Here is an 18,167-nt window from a genome sequence, read left to right on the forward strand (position 1 = left end):
TTCCATAAACTTCATTATTTTGATTTTTAATATTCCTGTTAATTTTAGAGATGAGCTACATGCCTGGACAGCTTCAGACTCTTTACCCTCAGCACTGTTCAAGTAAGGGGGGGTGAAATTTGGTGCAATAGCAGCAACAGCCTGACTTCACATTGCCTGCAACTTGGCCCCGCTTTGCTCTGCAAAATTTAAATTCACAGGAAACCTTAAATTCTTTGCAAATGCAATGAGTTGGACCAGAGCAAAAGGAGTGCTGGAAATGCCCTTCTCAGGTTCCATCTCCAGATGAGTTGCAAAAAGGGGATTTGCAATTTTCCAGCAGCAGGTCAGAGCTGGGCATAGTTTAGCCAATTGTCACCTGATCATGACTTTGTAATTTTGCTGCACCTAACTGCCCAAATTCCCACCATGTGCTGAAGACAGGGTCCCTCCTGCTTCCACCTGTTGGAGGATTCCCCTATGACTCATTTCAGGGTGTTGGGGCTGTGATGTGTTGTAGCTGCAGGAAATCACAATAGACAAAGGGGAGTTTTTTGTTATTATTATTTTTGCTTTTTTTGATTGTTTGTTTGTTTTCCCCCATTCTCCCCCAGCTGAAAGAATAAGCTCATCTCTTGATATGCAATGTGTGGTCCTCTTTGGTATCTTGGCAGATCAGTTTGCATAGAGCTGCTGAGCCTCCTGGCTGCTCGCTGACCCAAAGAGCTGTATGCTAAACCAACTGCACTGGGGCTTTGCTGTGTCATGAGGACTGGCAAAAATTCTTGTGATTTATTCACCTGGAGGGCCCATTTATGGCTGGGAAATTGCCTTTGGGTTCCAGGTTTTTTCTCCTTCTGAAAATTTGATCTAGCCATGAAATTAATCCTGGAAAGCACCAGATTTTCACTTGGGAGGACATATTGGATAGTGGCATCTTTTTGGAGGATGTGAAAAGGGCAGGGAGCTACTGTTTGGGTTTATCTCATTTTGCCACTGTTTTCTCCAAGTTTGCTGCTGGTCTTTTTAGTAAAATCACCTAAGGATGGCTACTTGCTGGAGGCCATGGCTGGCATTTGGAAAGCACAAGAATAAAACTGCTGCAGAGACACACAAAAACCTCTGAGACATCTCCAAACAGCACCTATTTCTCACAAGACATTGTTCAAAGAGGAAAGGGTGAACATAATAGATCCACACCTCCCTTAAACAATTTTTCTGATGGGAGAATGCTCACAGATGCTCTGTTCTGATTTATGTCCATCAAACCTCTTCTGGCTGCAGTGATTTAAGCCAGAGTGGATCTGAATCAAGCCCACAGCTGTAGGATTAGCTCAGCATTAGCACTGGTGATAATAGAGGATAATTATACATACAGAAGAGTTTACATTTCCATGGCTAATTAGACAGGACAGACCAGTTGCTCTGATTTATGCCTACACTTATTTGAGGTTCATAGAGCCCTTCACATCCCAAGCTTGATTAATCAGTGAAGCCTCAGCTACAATGTTTTCACAAACCAAAAATCCCACTTTGGTTTTGGGATTAACTGAGAGGCACAATAAAAAGATGAAATGTCACCCCATGGAGGAAGGGGGAGCATGGTGCTGCCTGCAGTTTGCAGTACGGCTTGGCAGCAGTACCATGCAGCTCCCTTTGCAACCCCTGCTTATCGCTATAGCACATTAACCATCTGTTGTCGTGGTCCTTCTGAATCCATGACAGCCTTTTCATGGTTCAGCATGGTCTTCCCCCCCAAAAAAAAGAGACTGGGGTGCACATCCTATGGGATTAAATGCTCTGTTCCCATTCATATCAATAAATCAGGTGCCCCCAGGTCTGGGAGGCTTTTCTCCTAAACAGTGTTTGTGCTGCTCCCTTGGTGCTGGGGTGTAGTAGATGGTGATACAGATCTCCCCTGTTCCATCTTTGAGGCGAACTTTGCCCCAGCATTGGAGCTCAGTGCCCCCAGGATCATCCTGGCTATCCAGCCAGCATCACAAGCACTTGAACCAGCCCTGTGCTGGCTCCCATGTTGCTTTTGCCAAGGAGAAGAAAAGCTGAAAAAAAATGGAGGCTTTCCTCCCCCTCCCGCTCCCTCTACCATGGCTGTGAAGGAGAAATAACACGCGGCACTGGCTCCTACCTGGAATTGTTTCCATTTTTTCCCCCATTTCTTCACGGCGAAACAAACCTTCACTGCACGGCACAAAACCCCCCAAACTTCCTCCTTTATCCACTCAAGCTTGTTAAACTCCCAGGCTTAAGGAGCAGATTATAGAGAATATAAAGCACTTTCCTCTCCCTTCAGCTCTTATGACGGGAAGTTACCAAATCAAGCAAGATGCGTTCAGGAGAGGTGAGCACTTGGGGGCATGTGTGGCAGCAGGATGGAGCAAGAAAGGGGAGGGAGGAGAGATGGGAGCATGGAAATCCAAGGACAGATTTGGGTTTGTTTTGAGGAGGTGTTTTTTTTTCCATCTTGTGTGAAGTGGGAAAACAACCTGCAGCTTTTCCTCAGCTCGGGCAGTTTTGGGGAGGTGGGGTGGTGTGTGTGTGTGGGGTGATGGTGGTGATGAAACACCCAAATAAAGCACACCAGAAGCTCTTCTAGGGAAAAGCAAGGCTGCTGAAGAGGTAAGCTTTTCTGGGGTGTTTCTCCTCCATAAAATGACTTTGCCCTGCAAATCAACCTACTGTGTTATATCCCAGTGGCACTTACTGAATGCTGAAAGGAGGGAATGTGGTCCTGCTGGTGAAGCCACAGCGTGCCACCACCTAATCTGTGAGCAAAGCCCACTGCAAACAAAAAGCTTGACCCCATGAAAAAAAATGGAAAAACTTTTCCCTCTCTATGGAAAAGCAAAGCTAAGACCCTGCCCGCACAGCTGAGCCATGACTGCAGTGTGGTTGATTTGACATAAAACCAAACACAAATTTCTATAGGGTACTGGAAAAAAAATCAAGAGATCAACAGCTGTTTTGCTGTGCAAAATATTAATCTTTGCTAAGGAGACCTAATGAGACTGGGTAAAGCCCCAGGCAATAGCCTACTGGGAATAAGGTGTGATGCCTGAGATGTGCCTGTACCTCCAAGACCTCACTGTACCACTCCATTGACAACCTCTTTTTAGCCTACCCATCACATAAGCAGCCCCAAAAGCAGTTTCACACACTGTGCTCAGCTCTCAGAGACCCCCATGGAGAAAAATAAGCCTGGAAAGCATCAGAAAAAGCAATGCTGAAAGCAAAAGCCATACAGGCAATGTGGCTGTGTGCTGAGGCTTATTTAACCCCAGTTTAAATCAAACTGTGCTGCAAAACCCCATCTGCTTTTTTGGGAAACCCAAGGGCAACTCACTGGTCCTGCTGGCATTGTCATTGCCACTCTCGTAGCAGCCGTGGCCACCGTCATCAGTGTCGGAGCGCTCCTGCTGCTCATAGTGCCGCTCACTCTCGCTTGCTCTGTCCCGGCTGGAGGCAGATCGCCGCCGGCGCCGTTTCCTTCGGTAGCCCCGGGGCACTGGTACCCCAATGTAGATGGAGTGGTAATCTGGGGAGAGGGGAGAAGCTTTAGAGAGCAGATTTGAGCATTTCTAACTTTCAAAGAAAAGCCAGGGAGATATTTGCCTTCTTCCCACCAGGGTCAAAAGACCTTGTTTTACCCACAGGAGCTTTTTTCATATTGTGCAGCCTTGAATGTCAGGAGCTCTGGTGCATTTATGTCAGAAGGACCCTGCTGGCATATAACAGGGTATTGTGCTGCCATTTTGGGGATCCTCATTTTTTCACTCACCTTCTTCATCATCGTATCTCCTCCTTGAGCTGCTGAGACCCCTCTCGCTCAGCCCATCCTCATCCTCCAGCATGGTCCTGTTGCTTGCTGAGAGCTGAATGGTGGGGTCAAAGGCAGAGAAAAGAGGTTATTTTAAGGGGTGCTGGGAAAAGACTCGTTGCTCACCTGCTGGGTGTTCCCCACTATGGGAAACCCTTGTGTGCATCCCCAGCTAATGCAGAGACCATCCTGGGAGAACGAGAACATACTGGGGACTCTCCACCACCTCCTGCAGTGCACTCATCTCGCCTTGCCCACCTGTAGCAGCTGGCTCAGCCTTGCCTCACTCTGTGCCATCACTCCACTTCTGCTCTCCCCACAGTTCAGAAAATTTGGATAAATTTTACTGGGGCAATGTCTCCTGATGCTTGCAGGATGGCTCAAGTGGTTATTAGATTTGCCAGTATGATTATGGAGACTCACTCATCTAACAGAGCTGTTGCAATGGGGCTGTGTGCTGGGAGTACACACCCATTTAATTTTGGGGGAGACGTGCACATCTAATAAGAATTTTGCAGAAGTAGAGTTTGTTTTTTCCTCTTGTTCTAAGTGCAGCCTGATTTTTCACTGCTCACATCCCCGTTTCCCGATATCTTCCCCATGTGAGTTTATTTGGATTTTGCCACAGTCACTAATTAATCTCCTGATTATCTGACCTCCAGTGATTGACTTTCACACTTGACTTGGATGGGAGAATGGTTACTATTAATGGCAGCCCGGTCAATGCCTCCCAAAGTCACTTTGAAAGCAGTCAGAGAGCCAGTCCTTCTGCATCCTTTGTTTCAACTGCTTGCATTCATGGCAATATCATATCATTATCCATCTACTGTAAGGAAGCAAAATCTCAATTCAAGCCGAGTTAGAAATAAAAAGCAAACAGGGTGTGCACCTAAACAGCTGGAAGAGTTCACAACTGGCCAGGTCTGTTCTGCTTGGGTTGCTAAATTATTGACCCATTTTCCCTCAAGGCAGAGACCGTCTTGAGACCAATCTGAGCTTCAGCCTAGACTCACTTGCTATCTGAATACATCTCTTGATCTAACAGATTTGGGATTTTTGACCCAATAGTTCTTGTTCATTTGTGGAAAGCAATTTATTTTATGGGCAAACATCTCTAGATGGACAACCATGCTGCAAACCTGTCTACTTTAAGGGATAACAAATATCAGTGATGAGCCTTGGCTTCCTGTGTTATTCCCAAGAATATTCTGCTAATTCTGGGGTTCAGGACGCTGCTGATGGAAAGAAAAACAGCATAACACCTACCCTGCTGCAGGTATAAATAATTTTGCTCTAAAATTGACCTGGCACCTTCTAGAAGATGAAGTGTCATGAACCAACAAAAGAACTCCCCAAGAGTATCAATGTTGGCGTAGCTTCCAGGACACTGCAAAAAATGGATGGGGTTACATAATTCTCCAGTTGAGTTTACATTTGTAAGAGATATGATTTTTCTACAACCCAAGTTAGCCATCAAGAGCTCTACTACAGAAGAGCTGTAAAGAATAGCAGAAAAAATAATCAATTTCCTGATAAAAACACACTTCGTTAGATCTACTGATAAATGGAAGATCCTGATTGATTATGGCTGGGACTTTTTTCCTTTATTTTTTTTTTACTTAGAAAGTTTTCTTTTTCCCCAAGCTCTTGAATATAAACACAAGCATGACACAGACTAAAACTGTTTGAAAATGTGACTTTAAATGCAATGAAAGTAAGGGGAGAAAAAGAAGAGCACTATAATTTTTGCCAATTAAATCCCACTACCCCTGCCAGCTTTCAATCTCACAAAAGCAAACTTTAGCATAAATAAACTCACCTTTAGCTCCTCAGAAACAGTCAGAAATTGGAGGACAGGGCTGTGTGGCTGTGCTCAGTGGAATAAAGTTGTAGGTGCTGGTGGGTGCAGGAGCCCAGACTGCCTTGAGAGAAAACTGCTTTTGCAAACATCGTATTGATGCCTACTGCCAACAGCTCTGTAGCTCCCAGGTTAAAATGTATTTTGGGCAATGCTGATTGACTTTCAGAACAGAAAAGCATCATGGGATGTAAACAGACCTTCAGAGGGGATATGACATTCATGCCAGTTGAAGGCCTAGTCATATGCAGTGATGGTCTCTAGAAATCAAACCATGCACAAATAAGCTTTAAAACCCTATCTTCCATGAACTGTCTCTTCTGTGTTTCTTGCTCTTTTCTTTTTTCTTTTCTTCCTTCCCTGCCCTGCCCTGCCCTGCCCTCCTTTCCCCTTCCCCTTCCCCTTCCCCTTCCCCTTCCCCTTCCCCTTCCCTTTCCCTTTCCCCTTCCCCTTCCCCTTCCCCTTCTTCTTTTTTTTTTTTGTCTTTCCCTCCCTTCCTTCCTTCCTTCCTTCCTTCCTTCCTTCCTTCCTTCCTTCCTTCCTTCCTTCCTTCCTTCCTTCCTTCCTTCCTTCCTTCCTTCCTTCCCTCCTTCCCCTGTGCAATATTACATAATGGTCAATCTCAAAGAACAGGAGAAAATTATTCAGGAATGTGCACAGAAGTACCACCAAGACTGAGAAAACTCCTAAAATGAATGGGAATGGAAAGGACCTGACCAAGGGTCATCAAATACAGTTCATCAAATACAGTTTACCTTTTATTTTATTTTATTTTATTTTATTTTGTTTTGTTTTGTTTCATATTTTGTTTTATTTTGTTTTATTTTGTTTTATTTTATTTTATTTTATTTTATTTTATTTTATTTTATTTTATTTTATTTTATTTTATTTTATTTTATTTTATTTTATTTTTAGTAAGTGTTCCCCATCGAATTATTTTGCAATTTACATGTTTTGCCTTTAACACGCTGAACATCTGTAAATTTGAGTTTGTGAGAACCAGCTTCCTGGTCACACAGGTGTATGAACATTCTCCCCTGCCTGCCCACATTTCCTGAGCTGTCTGCTGGCACGATATGAAGGCTCAGCAGAAGTAAAGCAAAACAAAGCCTGTTTGACGCTACCATTTTCTTCTCAGCCTCTGTTTTACTAAAACTGCTTTTTCATGGTTATCAGGGTCAGGTCTGGAGGAAAGTGCTAAAAACAGCAGCAATTTCAAGATGCAAACTTTAGGGTGAATTACAGTGGGGTGGTGGGGGACGGGAATACTACTGGCATCACCTTTTACTCTATCACCCCAAGTTATGAGGTCTATTTTGTAAGTGAGGGTCTTTGCTCCTAAACAGGGCATTGATGACTGACTTATAGCATTTCATGCTCCTGCTTAAATCTACCTTCCCAATATTCCAGGCATTTGCAGACTGACTCTGTGGGAATAATGTATCTGGATGCCAAGCCAATGCGTGAACTGCTTTCCCCTGTATCTCCCATCACTCACTGCCTGCCAAAAAACATACCTTGTTAGTCCAAGCAAGAAAACCTGCTTGACTCTGACTTGTTAAATGCTGAAGTCCAGCCTTAACATGGCATTCCCCCACAGGAATATAGTATAAAGATGACAGCAGCCAATTGTCCTGTAACAAAGAAAATGGAAAAATACGAGAAACAAACCTTCCTCCAAATATTAAATGGAAATCAGACCCAAGGAGCAGACTGAATTTATCAGCTTGTATATATTAACGTTTTACTAAATACCTCCCAGGGAGAGGAGGAAGGAAGAAAAACAAAATCTGCAAAACTAGCAAGATGCTTGATGAAGGCAGCCACCCTTAAATGATCATGATCACCCACTTTTCCTGGGCTGGAGGTTTTGACCTTCACACTTGCAAAAAAATCACACAATTTTGGTCACATTGTTTTAAAACTAATCAACTCCACTACTGGTTCACAGCTCCATTGTCAACATAATGTATGGAAATAAACAGTGAAAAAGGTGCTTTTTCACAGGCTTGTGTTGGTGGAGTGCTTCTTAAAAGGTTAAAGAAAAAAGCATCAAAACAGTCAGAAGAGGGAGACAGAGCCCAGCAGTCGAAACGTGGCACACTGCCTTGGGTACTTGGACACTGAATCAAAGGGCGGCAGCTTCTAGCTTCCTAAATGTCTTTATTTAATAAAAAGGATGTCTAATAAACTCAGCCTTTCTTTGCTTAGTGGTGCTGCAGACATCGCCATTTTTAAGAAATGAATTTTTCTTTGAATTTTACTTTTGAAATGACTTCCCCACTTAATAGTTGCAGCTACTACTGCTGCCCTGGGTGCTCACAGGAATTGGCCATGTTCTGAGAGAAAATAGGTCTCGGATAGCCTGTTCTCTGCATTTGCTGAGCTGCACATTTGACTTCAGGCTGCTGCGGGAAGCTTTGCCATTCATCAGCCTGATAGTAGGTTATTGCTGAGCCGCTGAGCCTGCCCTAGTGGAGCTCTGCAAAGGGTTTTACTGTTTTACTTTTTTGATAAAAACACACGTTTTTGTAATTCATCTGCTTGAGGCTTCCCTCCATGCCCTCCATGAGCTTGTTTCCTAGTGTGCCTCACTCACCCAGTCCAGGGTTGGATGCAACATACACCAGGTTTTTAATTCTTATATCCTGAGCAATGCAGAAGGGAATTGCTGCCTTGATCACCATGTTACTGTGCTAAAAAGTAAACGTTACAAAATAGAAAATTCCCCTTCTTACTCAATCTTTACAGGTTGCTGTCTCGAAGAAATGAGTTATCATCATCTCCAGAATCAACACGTTGCTGCAATAAAGCTGCCTTCAGTATAAAAATTGCTCACCTCTTTTTCCTTGCCTGGGGATAAAAGCTTCAGACACTGGGGTTCTTGCCCTGTGTGAGCCCTGCTCAAACAGCAGGTGTGTAGCTTGCTCTAGCAGGCACAGGCTGTGTTTCCCAGGGTATTTTAATCCTTTGGAAAAGCCTTTAGGAAGGATTCCCCAGAGTAAACGGTTCAGCTTCCTTTAGCTACATCTTTCTGGGGCCTTGGCAGATCCAGGAATCTACTATAAAGCCTTTATTATTTAGGATATTGGGCTAAATATAAATATAAAGGTACACCAAAAGTGCTTCTTCCCTCACCAACAACCCGACCAATGTACACCAAGTATAAATGACTTTGCAAAATAGAACAGAAGTCACATTTATTGTGTAACAAGAAAATAAAGAAATGTACAAATGCTTCAAAATGCCAAAATAGTAAAAGGACCCTTGTGAGCTTGCGTGTCCACACAGTGCATTACATTTTTATAACCTTCCGATGTTACTTTACAGTTTCTCCCAAGGTATTTCCTGAACCTGAGAAAATAAATCACATTATTTCCACATTCTACATCAGCTGCCTCTCTAAAAGCTTTGCTCCAAGCTTTGTTTTCCACCACTGCTTTCCGTCTTCGGCCTTCTCACTCTGCTGTGTCAGATGGCACCTTCTTCCTCCTTATCTTCTTCCTCCATGACATTGATGGGAATGTAGCCCCCTTCCTTGGGCAAGCACCAGCACCAGCCTGCACCGCTCAGATCCACTGCCCCAAAGCTGAAATCACGTATCTCCAACATCTTGAAGTCCACAGTGTCCAGCTTCGAATACATCTCATTGAGCTTTTGCCAATACAGCCAAGCCATCACAAGGCCGACTACCTGCAAAATGCATGTGTTAAAGCCACTGTGGGCATGCAAACCATTTCTGAAGGTCTTCCCATGCAAGGGGAGCTGTCACCCAAACTTTCAAACCTGGGCGCAAGATGGGAGAGAACAAGAAGCAGTAACATGAGCTGACAAAGCAGTGGACACATTGCTAAACTTGTTAACAGCTGTGTCCACCTCGTGAATTTGCATGTTGGTCCTGACAGTGGAACGTGTTGGATGTTGCTGCAAGCATTGCAAAGAGAGTGGCACAGGTCCAGGTTCTTGCTAAAATTAAGATATTGCTGTGAGCACAGTGCCACTTGGGTTATTTCCCAATAACCCAAGCTGGCTGTCAGGGAAAAAAATAATCTGATCTTGGGTTTGGGCTTAGATATGATTTTTAGATCTTTAGGAAGGAAAAGAGAAGCATTTCAAAAAGCAGAGGATTTCAAGTCCATTGCTTTGATTTTGCCTGATGTTTCCTTTGCAGTGATATTGTGTGGTGGCTATGAACAAAATGCCAGTGAGAGAACAGATTAGGTGATAAGCAGTCACAAGACATTATTTGCAGAACAGACACTGATGACGGGAATGATGACAATCATCATGTTCAGCACAAGGTGCTTATTTTGCGCTACTCCTTTCTCTATCTCAATTTCAGCAAACGGCATTTTCCTTAGAAATAAGGTTTATTCCCTATAGGGAAGATGCTCTGGGATATTGCAGGGGTCAATATCCAGGATACAAACTGCAGTTTTACACATGATGTTTTCAATGAACCAGGCTGGGATGGATAAAGAGGATATTGTCTTGAGCCCTGTGGCTTTTCTGTTCATTTTTGAGGCTAACAGAATAAGAGCTAACAATGTTTTCTGCATAGCAAAGAGTAAATAAATAAGCAAAGTTCACGTGTACCATTCAACTGGCATCTCCTGCTGTACTGCAACACATTGCTTTTGGAGCTGAAAAATGTTATCAATCATTTATCTGGGTCCTAATTGACCAGTTAAATAGTCTGGAGAGTGGGAACATTAAGAGAAAGATAAATGGGGTTAGCAGCAAAAGGTTGTAATGCATCTTAAATTAGGGATCATTTTATCCCCAAATGGAACATGTTTGCCAAGAGGAGGCAACCTCCACAGGGGAAAAAGCAAATCACCTAAGTGTCATCTGGTGACCTGAAAGCAAACAGGCAAACATGATCAGAATCAGCATTCATTAATTTGCTTTTCAGAGATGGAGAAATACCCTGCCATCTCCACTAGCAGCTTGCGCCTTGCACAGAAGAAACCTCAAAAACACTCAATATTTATTTTTCCTTCCCAAATTCACCTGCAGGTGGATCGCAAGGGGATCCCTCCACCCCAGGACTGACAGTTCTTTGTTCAACGAGAAATGGGGAAAACTACGTCCATTGAGATGCTCTCCCAAGAGGGAAAGGCCTCCCTGCCTGAAGTTTGATCTTGTCCAATTCCCACTTTACTAACTGCACTAATCCTCAAAGAACATCCTGCTTATTTTACTTTCCACCTAATTATTGCAAGCAAAAGGTATCTTTATTCCCTTGATAACAGGATTAATCACTGAAATAACAGATAGGGTGAAAGAGGCTGATGTGTGGTTATGGCTAGAAGGGCTTTCTCTGATTGCAGGAATTGCAGAAGTACTGGATTAATGACATTAGGGTTCTTTGCTGAGAAATAAGACTGCAGATACTGAAAGAAAATTTGAACTCTGGAACTCCTTTACTTGTCCAAATGGCCTGAAATCAGGTTATCTCACAGCACTGGTAACTTCTATTTATGTAGCTGTGTAGCTCCCTGCTGCCTTCGAAATTCTTCACTGCTGTGATGCATTTTATATGCCTATTTCAGCAGGCGACTCCCTCCCAGGCACTCTAAGAAATGACTTCACTCTGTGTATGGAGATAATATTAATTCCCAACAACATGCACAGGACCAGAATGGTGCTGTGCAACCTTGTCGTTGCCCATGATCCAGCTTTCTTGTGGAGAAGCAAAAATAACAAAGCATGACTTTGTCATGGAAACACCAGCAAGGGTGCTGCTTTCCTAATGCATATATGTCCTCCTCTTCAGTCCCCCAGAGCTGCAGAAACCTCTAGGCAGGGGTGCAGGAGGCCACAGCAAGGCTACATGATGCTTGGAGACAGCTTCATCTGTCCAGTAACTTGAGGGAGAGCCCAGAGCAACTGCTCCAACATGAGTTTGGAAAATAAGCTTGTTCTAATTCATATTCAACAGCAGAGCCTTTAAGGATTTAAAAAGTTTTAAAATAATATGCAAATTTATGTCAAGCTTTAGCATTATCTACTTCCATTAGCATGCTATCACTGGACAGATTAAAAATGCACTGCTGTGCTGTGAAAGGACCAAAAAAACCGAACCCTTTGAAATGACAATTCTTAAGACTAGGGTGTCATTTTTCCTCCATGAACCAAACAGTAATTCAGAAAAAGATTAGTGTTTACAGTAAGCTTAATGCAAATGGATCGTATTCTGCAAAGCCAGCTAGGTTCAGGGACATACTGCTGGAAACATCTCTCCCGTTCCTCTCCTCCTGACGGCAATGTCCCAGGTACCATGGGACACAGCATCCTAGTGAAACTGAGGATTTCCTTAAATCAATAAAAATACCCCAAGTCCTCAGTCAGCAGCCTGCATCCCCTAGCCTTTGCTCTCTGCTGAGTTATGAACCAAATTCCATTCCAGCCCAGCTTTAAATATCCTTTTTCACTTAATGAAAATAGAAAAAGCTGTCAGGAATATTGATGCATTCAATATCCCTGGCATCAAGGGCACCATGTTTTCCAGAAGTGAAGAGACTTCTAACATGAGAGCTGATTTTATTTCATTGAAATATGAAGGAAGGTTTTATTACAGAGGAGCATTTGACCAAAATATATGAAGCATCAGGCAAAAAAAAAAAAAAATTAAAATTTAAAAGCTGCTCTTGTCCTTGCCTTCCTCCACCTTGTAATGATAACCATGACTGAACAACAACAGAACTGCTTGGAAGTTACTGCTTATGGATCACTTAATGTAGTAAAATTACAAGTTATTTCTGGCTGGTATTCAGCAAAGTACATAAACCACTATTGCCTGGGAAGGTCTCTATTCTGCCACTTTTTGAGCTTTTTGCAGGCGGATTCAAATGCACAGGCTCTGCATGGTGTACAATTTCATCAAGTAGGTGCTCTTACAGACACAGCTGTTTGCATGAAATAAATCCAAAGACCTTTGAGGGAATCAATAAAGCATGCAGACCCACTAGGCAGTTGTGATATGATAGAAAAATATCATTTTGCAGTGCTTACAATACATTGCAATTTGCACTGACAATGATATTTATGCTCTCATTGAATTATAGAATATCCCGAGTTGGAAGGGATCCACAAGGATCATTGAATCCAGCTCCTGGCACCACACAGGTCTACCCAAAAATTTAGACCATATGACTAAGAGCACAGTCCAAACACTTCTTAAACTCCAACAGGCTTGGTACCGTGACTACGTCCCTGGGGAGCCTATTCCCATGCATAACAACCCTCTCGGAGAAGAACCTTTTCCTCATATCCAGCCAGAACTTCCCCTGCCGCAGCTTGACACCATTCCCTTGGGTCCTATCGCTGGTCACTGAAGAGAACAGATCGGCACCTGCCCCTCTACTCCCTCTCGCGAGGAAGCTGTAGGCTGCAATGAGGCCCCTCTGCACACTCTCCAACAGTTTAATGTCCTAATACTGTGGTGCCCAGAACTGCACACAGTACTCGAGGTGAGGCCACACCAGTGCAGAGTAGAGCGGGACAATCACCTCCCTTGACCGACTAGCAATGCTGTGCTTGATGCACCCCACGATATGGTTGGCCTTCCTGGCTGCCAGGGCACACTGCTGGCTCATATTCAACTTGCTTTCAACCACAACCCTCAGGTCCCTCTCTGCGGGGCTGCTCTCCAGCATCTCATGCCCCAGTCTGTACATACAGTCAGGGTTGCCCTGTCCCAGGCGCAGGAGAGACCCAGGTGAGGTCTGTCCCAGGTGCAGGACTCAGCACTTGCTCTTGTTAAACTTCCTGTGGTTGCCCAGCTCTCCAGCCTGTCCAGATTTCTCTGCAAGGCCCCATCACCCACAACAGAGTCAACAACTCCTCCCATTTTAGTATCAACAGCAAATTTGCTCAGAACACCTTCTAGTCCTACATCCAAATCGTTTACAGAAACATTGAAGAGAACTGGCCCTAAAATGGAGCCTTGGGGGACCCCACTGATGACCAGCCACCAGCCTGATGCAGACCCATTTACCATAACCCTTTGAGCCTTACCCATCAGCTGGTTATTCACCCATCATATGATGTTTTTATCTAGCTGTATGCTGGACATTTAGTCCAGTGTTTAGTTTCCTATGGGAAACTGTCAGTTTCAAAAACCTTTACTGAAATCCAAAAAGATCACATCAGCTGTTTTCCCTTGATTGACTAGATGGGTGATTTTATAATAAAAGGAAATCAAGTTAGTCAAACATGACCTACCCCTCGTGAACCCACATTGGCTAGGACCAATGACTGCATTGTCCGCCAGGTGCGCTTCTATAACTTCAAGGATAATCTTCTCCGTATTTTTACCGGGCACTGGCATGAGACTGACAGGCCTGTAGTTGGTCCAGTTTCTTGCCCCTCTAGAAAACTGGTAGAAGATTTGCCATCTTCCAGTCAGCTTTTAGTGGCACCCAAAATTGGGGATTTTTTGCAGTGACACCTATGGAAAGAACAAGCTGCAGATGATATTATTTGAGAAGGAAGCCCACAAAGGCTTGCGTGTGCATATACTTTCTGCACCCCTCACTTTGCAAGCATTTCTCCACACTGGCACATGTTGCCCACATTGTCATCTGCTCCCCAGACACCTTGCACCAGAATCAGGACAGGAAACTTTGCAAAACTAAAGCATCACAAAGCAAGGCAAGTCCTTAGGGCCATGCAGATACCTGGATTATTTTATTTTTACCCAGTAGGCACACAACATTGCACCAAAAAGGACATAGCCAGTAGCTTTTAAAAAATAAATAAATAAATGTCTAAATGCAGAGCAGAACAGAAACAGGGCAGATACCTGCTGCCAATTCCCACGTCTCTGCCTCCTTCCAGCTGCAAATAAGCATCTTTGATCTGATCCAAACCAGCATCTTGCAGCAAAGACCAACCACAGCCAAAGACCTTTTGGGGTTAAACAGTGTTTTAGGACTTGCCTGCAAAGCAACAGATGAAGCTTACCCCAACCACCCGATTTGGGTAGAACAACTGTACTCGGCTCTGGTGAGGCTGCACCTCGAGTACTGTGTTCAGTTTTGGGCCCCTCGCTACAAGAAGGACATCGAGGTGCTCGAGCAAGTCCAGAGAAGGGCAACGAAGCTGGTGAGGGGTCTGGAGAACAAGTCTTAGGAGGAGTGGCTGGGGGAGCTGGGATTGTTCAGCCTGGTGAAGAGGAGGCTCAGGGGCAACCTTATTGCTCTCTATAAGTACATTAAAGGAGGCTGTAGCGAGGTGGGGGTTGGTCTATTATCCCACGTGCCTGGTAACAGGACGAGGGGGAACGGGCTAAAGTTGCAGCAGGGGTGTTTTAGGTTGGATATTAGGAAGAACTTCTTTATCAAAAGGGTTGTTAGGCATTGGAATGGGCTGCCCAGGGAAGTGGTTGAGTCACCATCCCTGGAGGTCTGTAAAAGACATTTAGATGTTGAACTTAGTGATATAGTTTAGTGGAAGACTTGTTAGTGTTAGGTCAGAGGTTGGGCTCGATGATCTTGAGGTCTCTTCCAACTTAGACAATTCTATGATTCTGTAACTTCATCTTCCTTTTGAACCAGCAAAATGGAATGGGTGAGTGGGACATCTGCCATCAGCAAGGGCCAGCCATAAACTCTGCCATCCAACCCAAGTAGCTGAAGGAAATTTATGTCCATTGGAAAGAAAAAACCTAAGTGCTTCAAAGCACAAATTCTCAGGGATTTTGTCTCTGGCCATGGGTGCTGTACAATGACTACAAGCTGCCTGGGAGGATGGAAAGAAGAGGGTGGGAGCCAGAAGGGTGGTTGGTGACATTCCCAGGCGAGACTTCTCCCTGCTTTCTCACTTGTTTGATCAATTCAGTACCTGTTTTACAGCTTCTCCAAACCCAATTAAATAAACATTAGAATGTATGAGAAAGTAAAGCCAAGCCTTGTGCCTTTCGGTCTCTTATGTATAGATTTCAGAAATAAATAAATAAGTAAATTCAAGGACTTCCCACATTATGGAAAATCAAAATATGGTGGTTTCCCACATCTGAGTAGGATGGAAAGCCTAATTACTAATTAGCAATTAGTAATTGCTAATTACTAATTAGCAATTAGTAATTAGCAATTAATATTACTAATAGCAATAGTTGCTCAGACATATGCTTTCTATGGGCAATCTACAGCAGCCCAATTTTTTGTTGGGTGCTTCCTTCTGTGCTTCCTTCTGTGTAAGAAGGGCCAGAATATTGCTTACGTCAAATACAAGCACAAATCTTGGCACTTGGGTGATGAACACTGGCCAAGCTCAAAATCCCACCTATGCTCAAAATCCCACCTTTAGCTGCTCAACATCACAGGCGAGGCTGACGTTTGTTTCTAAGGAAACTTACACTTTTAGGAAAATTGGGCAAAACCCAAAGCTGGACTTGGGATGTAGATTTTGGTCCCAACTTTCTTCCTGGCATCCTGCAAGCTTTCCATCAAGGTGGTTTGCAGCTATTTTTGAAATTAACACAAGTGCACAGTGAGGCATATGTCCTGTGCAGAACATGACAAATACCCAATGACCAAAGATAAGACATGCTAATATGTTCATTCAAGCCAAAGTTCAAGACACTATCACCTCTCCATGTCCACGGTGCTCTTCCTCTTCCCACTCCAACTGGCAGTTCAAGGACAATATTCTCACCCTGGCTTTCCAATGGCAGCTGCTGGGGATGAATCTGTTTCTAGGCTGACAGTTCTTGGCAACAGAGATGGCCATTTGTAACAATTCCCTCCAAAACTTGACAGCATCAAATCCAATTTATATTTAAAACCTGGAAATCATGAGCAGATGGGAAGAACAAGATTCTCCAACTGAAGAGCATTTAATGGCATGCCAGAAAAATCACAATGCTTGCTCAAAAGCACTTGATATTCATCAAGGCTCAGTGATCCTTATTGCCATTTCTGGTTTGTCTCCCTACCCTTCCCAATTAAAAGCATCATGCTGTGAGGTTAATGGATAATGCAACAGGAAGCTCCTGTAATGGGCTCTAGACATCCTGCAAGGCAGATGGTAATGGTAACCTCTATTATGGCATTTTCTCACCCCATTTCTGTGCCCATTTGTACTGGGTTTATGTGGCAAGGTTCTGGGTGGCCTCTGTGAGAAAAGCCCTGAAGCTGCCCCATGTTAGATAAGAGTCAGTTCCAGACAGCTCCAAAGGGACACGCTGCTGCCCAGAGCCAAGCCAAAAAGCGATGGTGGTTGTGCCTCTGTGAGAGCCGACTTAAGAAAAGGTAAAAAACCTGCTGCACAACAGCAGCAGCAGTGCAGCTGGGAGAGTGATGACTGAGAAACAGCCCCCACAGCCCATGGTGTACCATGGCGGAGCAGATTTCCACACTGCAGCCCATGAAGGAGCCCACAGCGGAGCAGGTGGATCTGCCCTGAAGGAGGCTGTGGCCTGTGGAAAACCCCCACAGGAGCAGACTCTGGGCTGAAGCTGTAGCCCGCGGAGAGGAGCCCATGTAGGAGCAGGGGACCTGGCAGGAGCTGCTGCCCATGGGGGACCCAGGTTGGAGCTGTGTGCTCCTGATGGATGGACCCTGTGTTACGAAGCCATGCTTGAGCAGTTCTTGAAGAGCTGTTGCCTGTGAGAAGCCCATGCAGGATCAGTTTGGGAAGGATGGCATGCCATGGGAGGGACCCTACATTGGAGCAGGGGAAGAGAGTGACTGAGAAGGAGCAGCGGAGATGAAGCACCAGGGACTGACCACAGCCCCCGTTCACCCATTCTCCTGTGCCGCCTGGGGGAAGGATGTTGAAGAGGGTGGATGGGGGGAAGGTGTTTTTAGCTTGTTTTTAGTTCCTCACTGCTCTAGCATGTTAGTGATAGGTAATAAATTTCTCTTATCTCCTTATGCTGAGTCTGTTTTGCTCATGACAATAATTTTGGAGTGATAGCTCTGTCCTTATCTTAGCCCTTGAACCCTAGCGCTTGAACCCTTTCCATCATATTTTCTCCCCCTTTTCATTTGAGGAGGGGGAGTGAGAGAGCAGTTGTGGTGAAGCTCAGCTGCCCAGCTGAGTAAAACCACCACACCATTGCATTTCCTGGTAGTAGCACAGTAGAAGTTTCTTGCTCATCTGCACACCGTGGAGGAAGCACTTTATAAAAGCAGAGCATTGCAGCTAGGATTGGGCACACACTGAGCCCCTGTCTGTTTTTATTTATTTATTTATTTATTTATTTATTTATTTTTCATTCAGGCCATCTGAGACATCAAGGAGAAATCCTTTTCAATCCTTTGAAAAATTAGCTCAGTTTGTCACATGTTTCTCAAGCAGCTTCTGTTTATTCAGCCAGTATTCTACATTTCACTGCAAGTAGAAACCCAGGAAAAAGAATAATTTCACTTCCACTTAGATAAAATACCATATCTGATGAAAGCATCACCAAGTACATCCAGTGGCAAATCCAAAGTTACATCCAGGGAGAAAAAAAGAAAGCTTTCACTTGCAAGATTTGAAGGA

The 18,167-nt window shown here is 44.1% G+C and overlaps 1 protein-coding gene across 1 annotated transcript in view; it reads right to left on the reverse strand.

Annotated features, from left to right (window-relative positions):
- Nucleotides 1-9,143: 9,143 nt before the first annotated feature.
- Nucleotides 9,144-18,167, reverse strand: part of LOC311219184 (tetraspanin-15-like) — a gene marked incomplete at both ends in the record, with an annotated part of 51,992 nt that continues 42,968 nt past the window's right edge. Inside the window, one exon of the mRNA XM_084302215.1 lies at nucleotides 9,144-9,365. Coding sequence (XP_084158341.1) covers nucleotides 9,144-9,365 — 222 coding nt within the window. The remainder of the gene's footprint in view (nucleotides 9,366-18,167) is intronic.

Source organism: Netta rufina (assembly GCF_964035555.1).
Source record: "Netta rufina genome assembly, chromosome: 27".
Taxonomy (NCBI): Eukaryota; Metazoa; Chordata; class Aves; order Anseriformes; family Anatidae; genus Netta; species Netta rufina.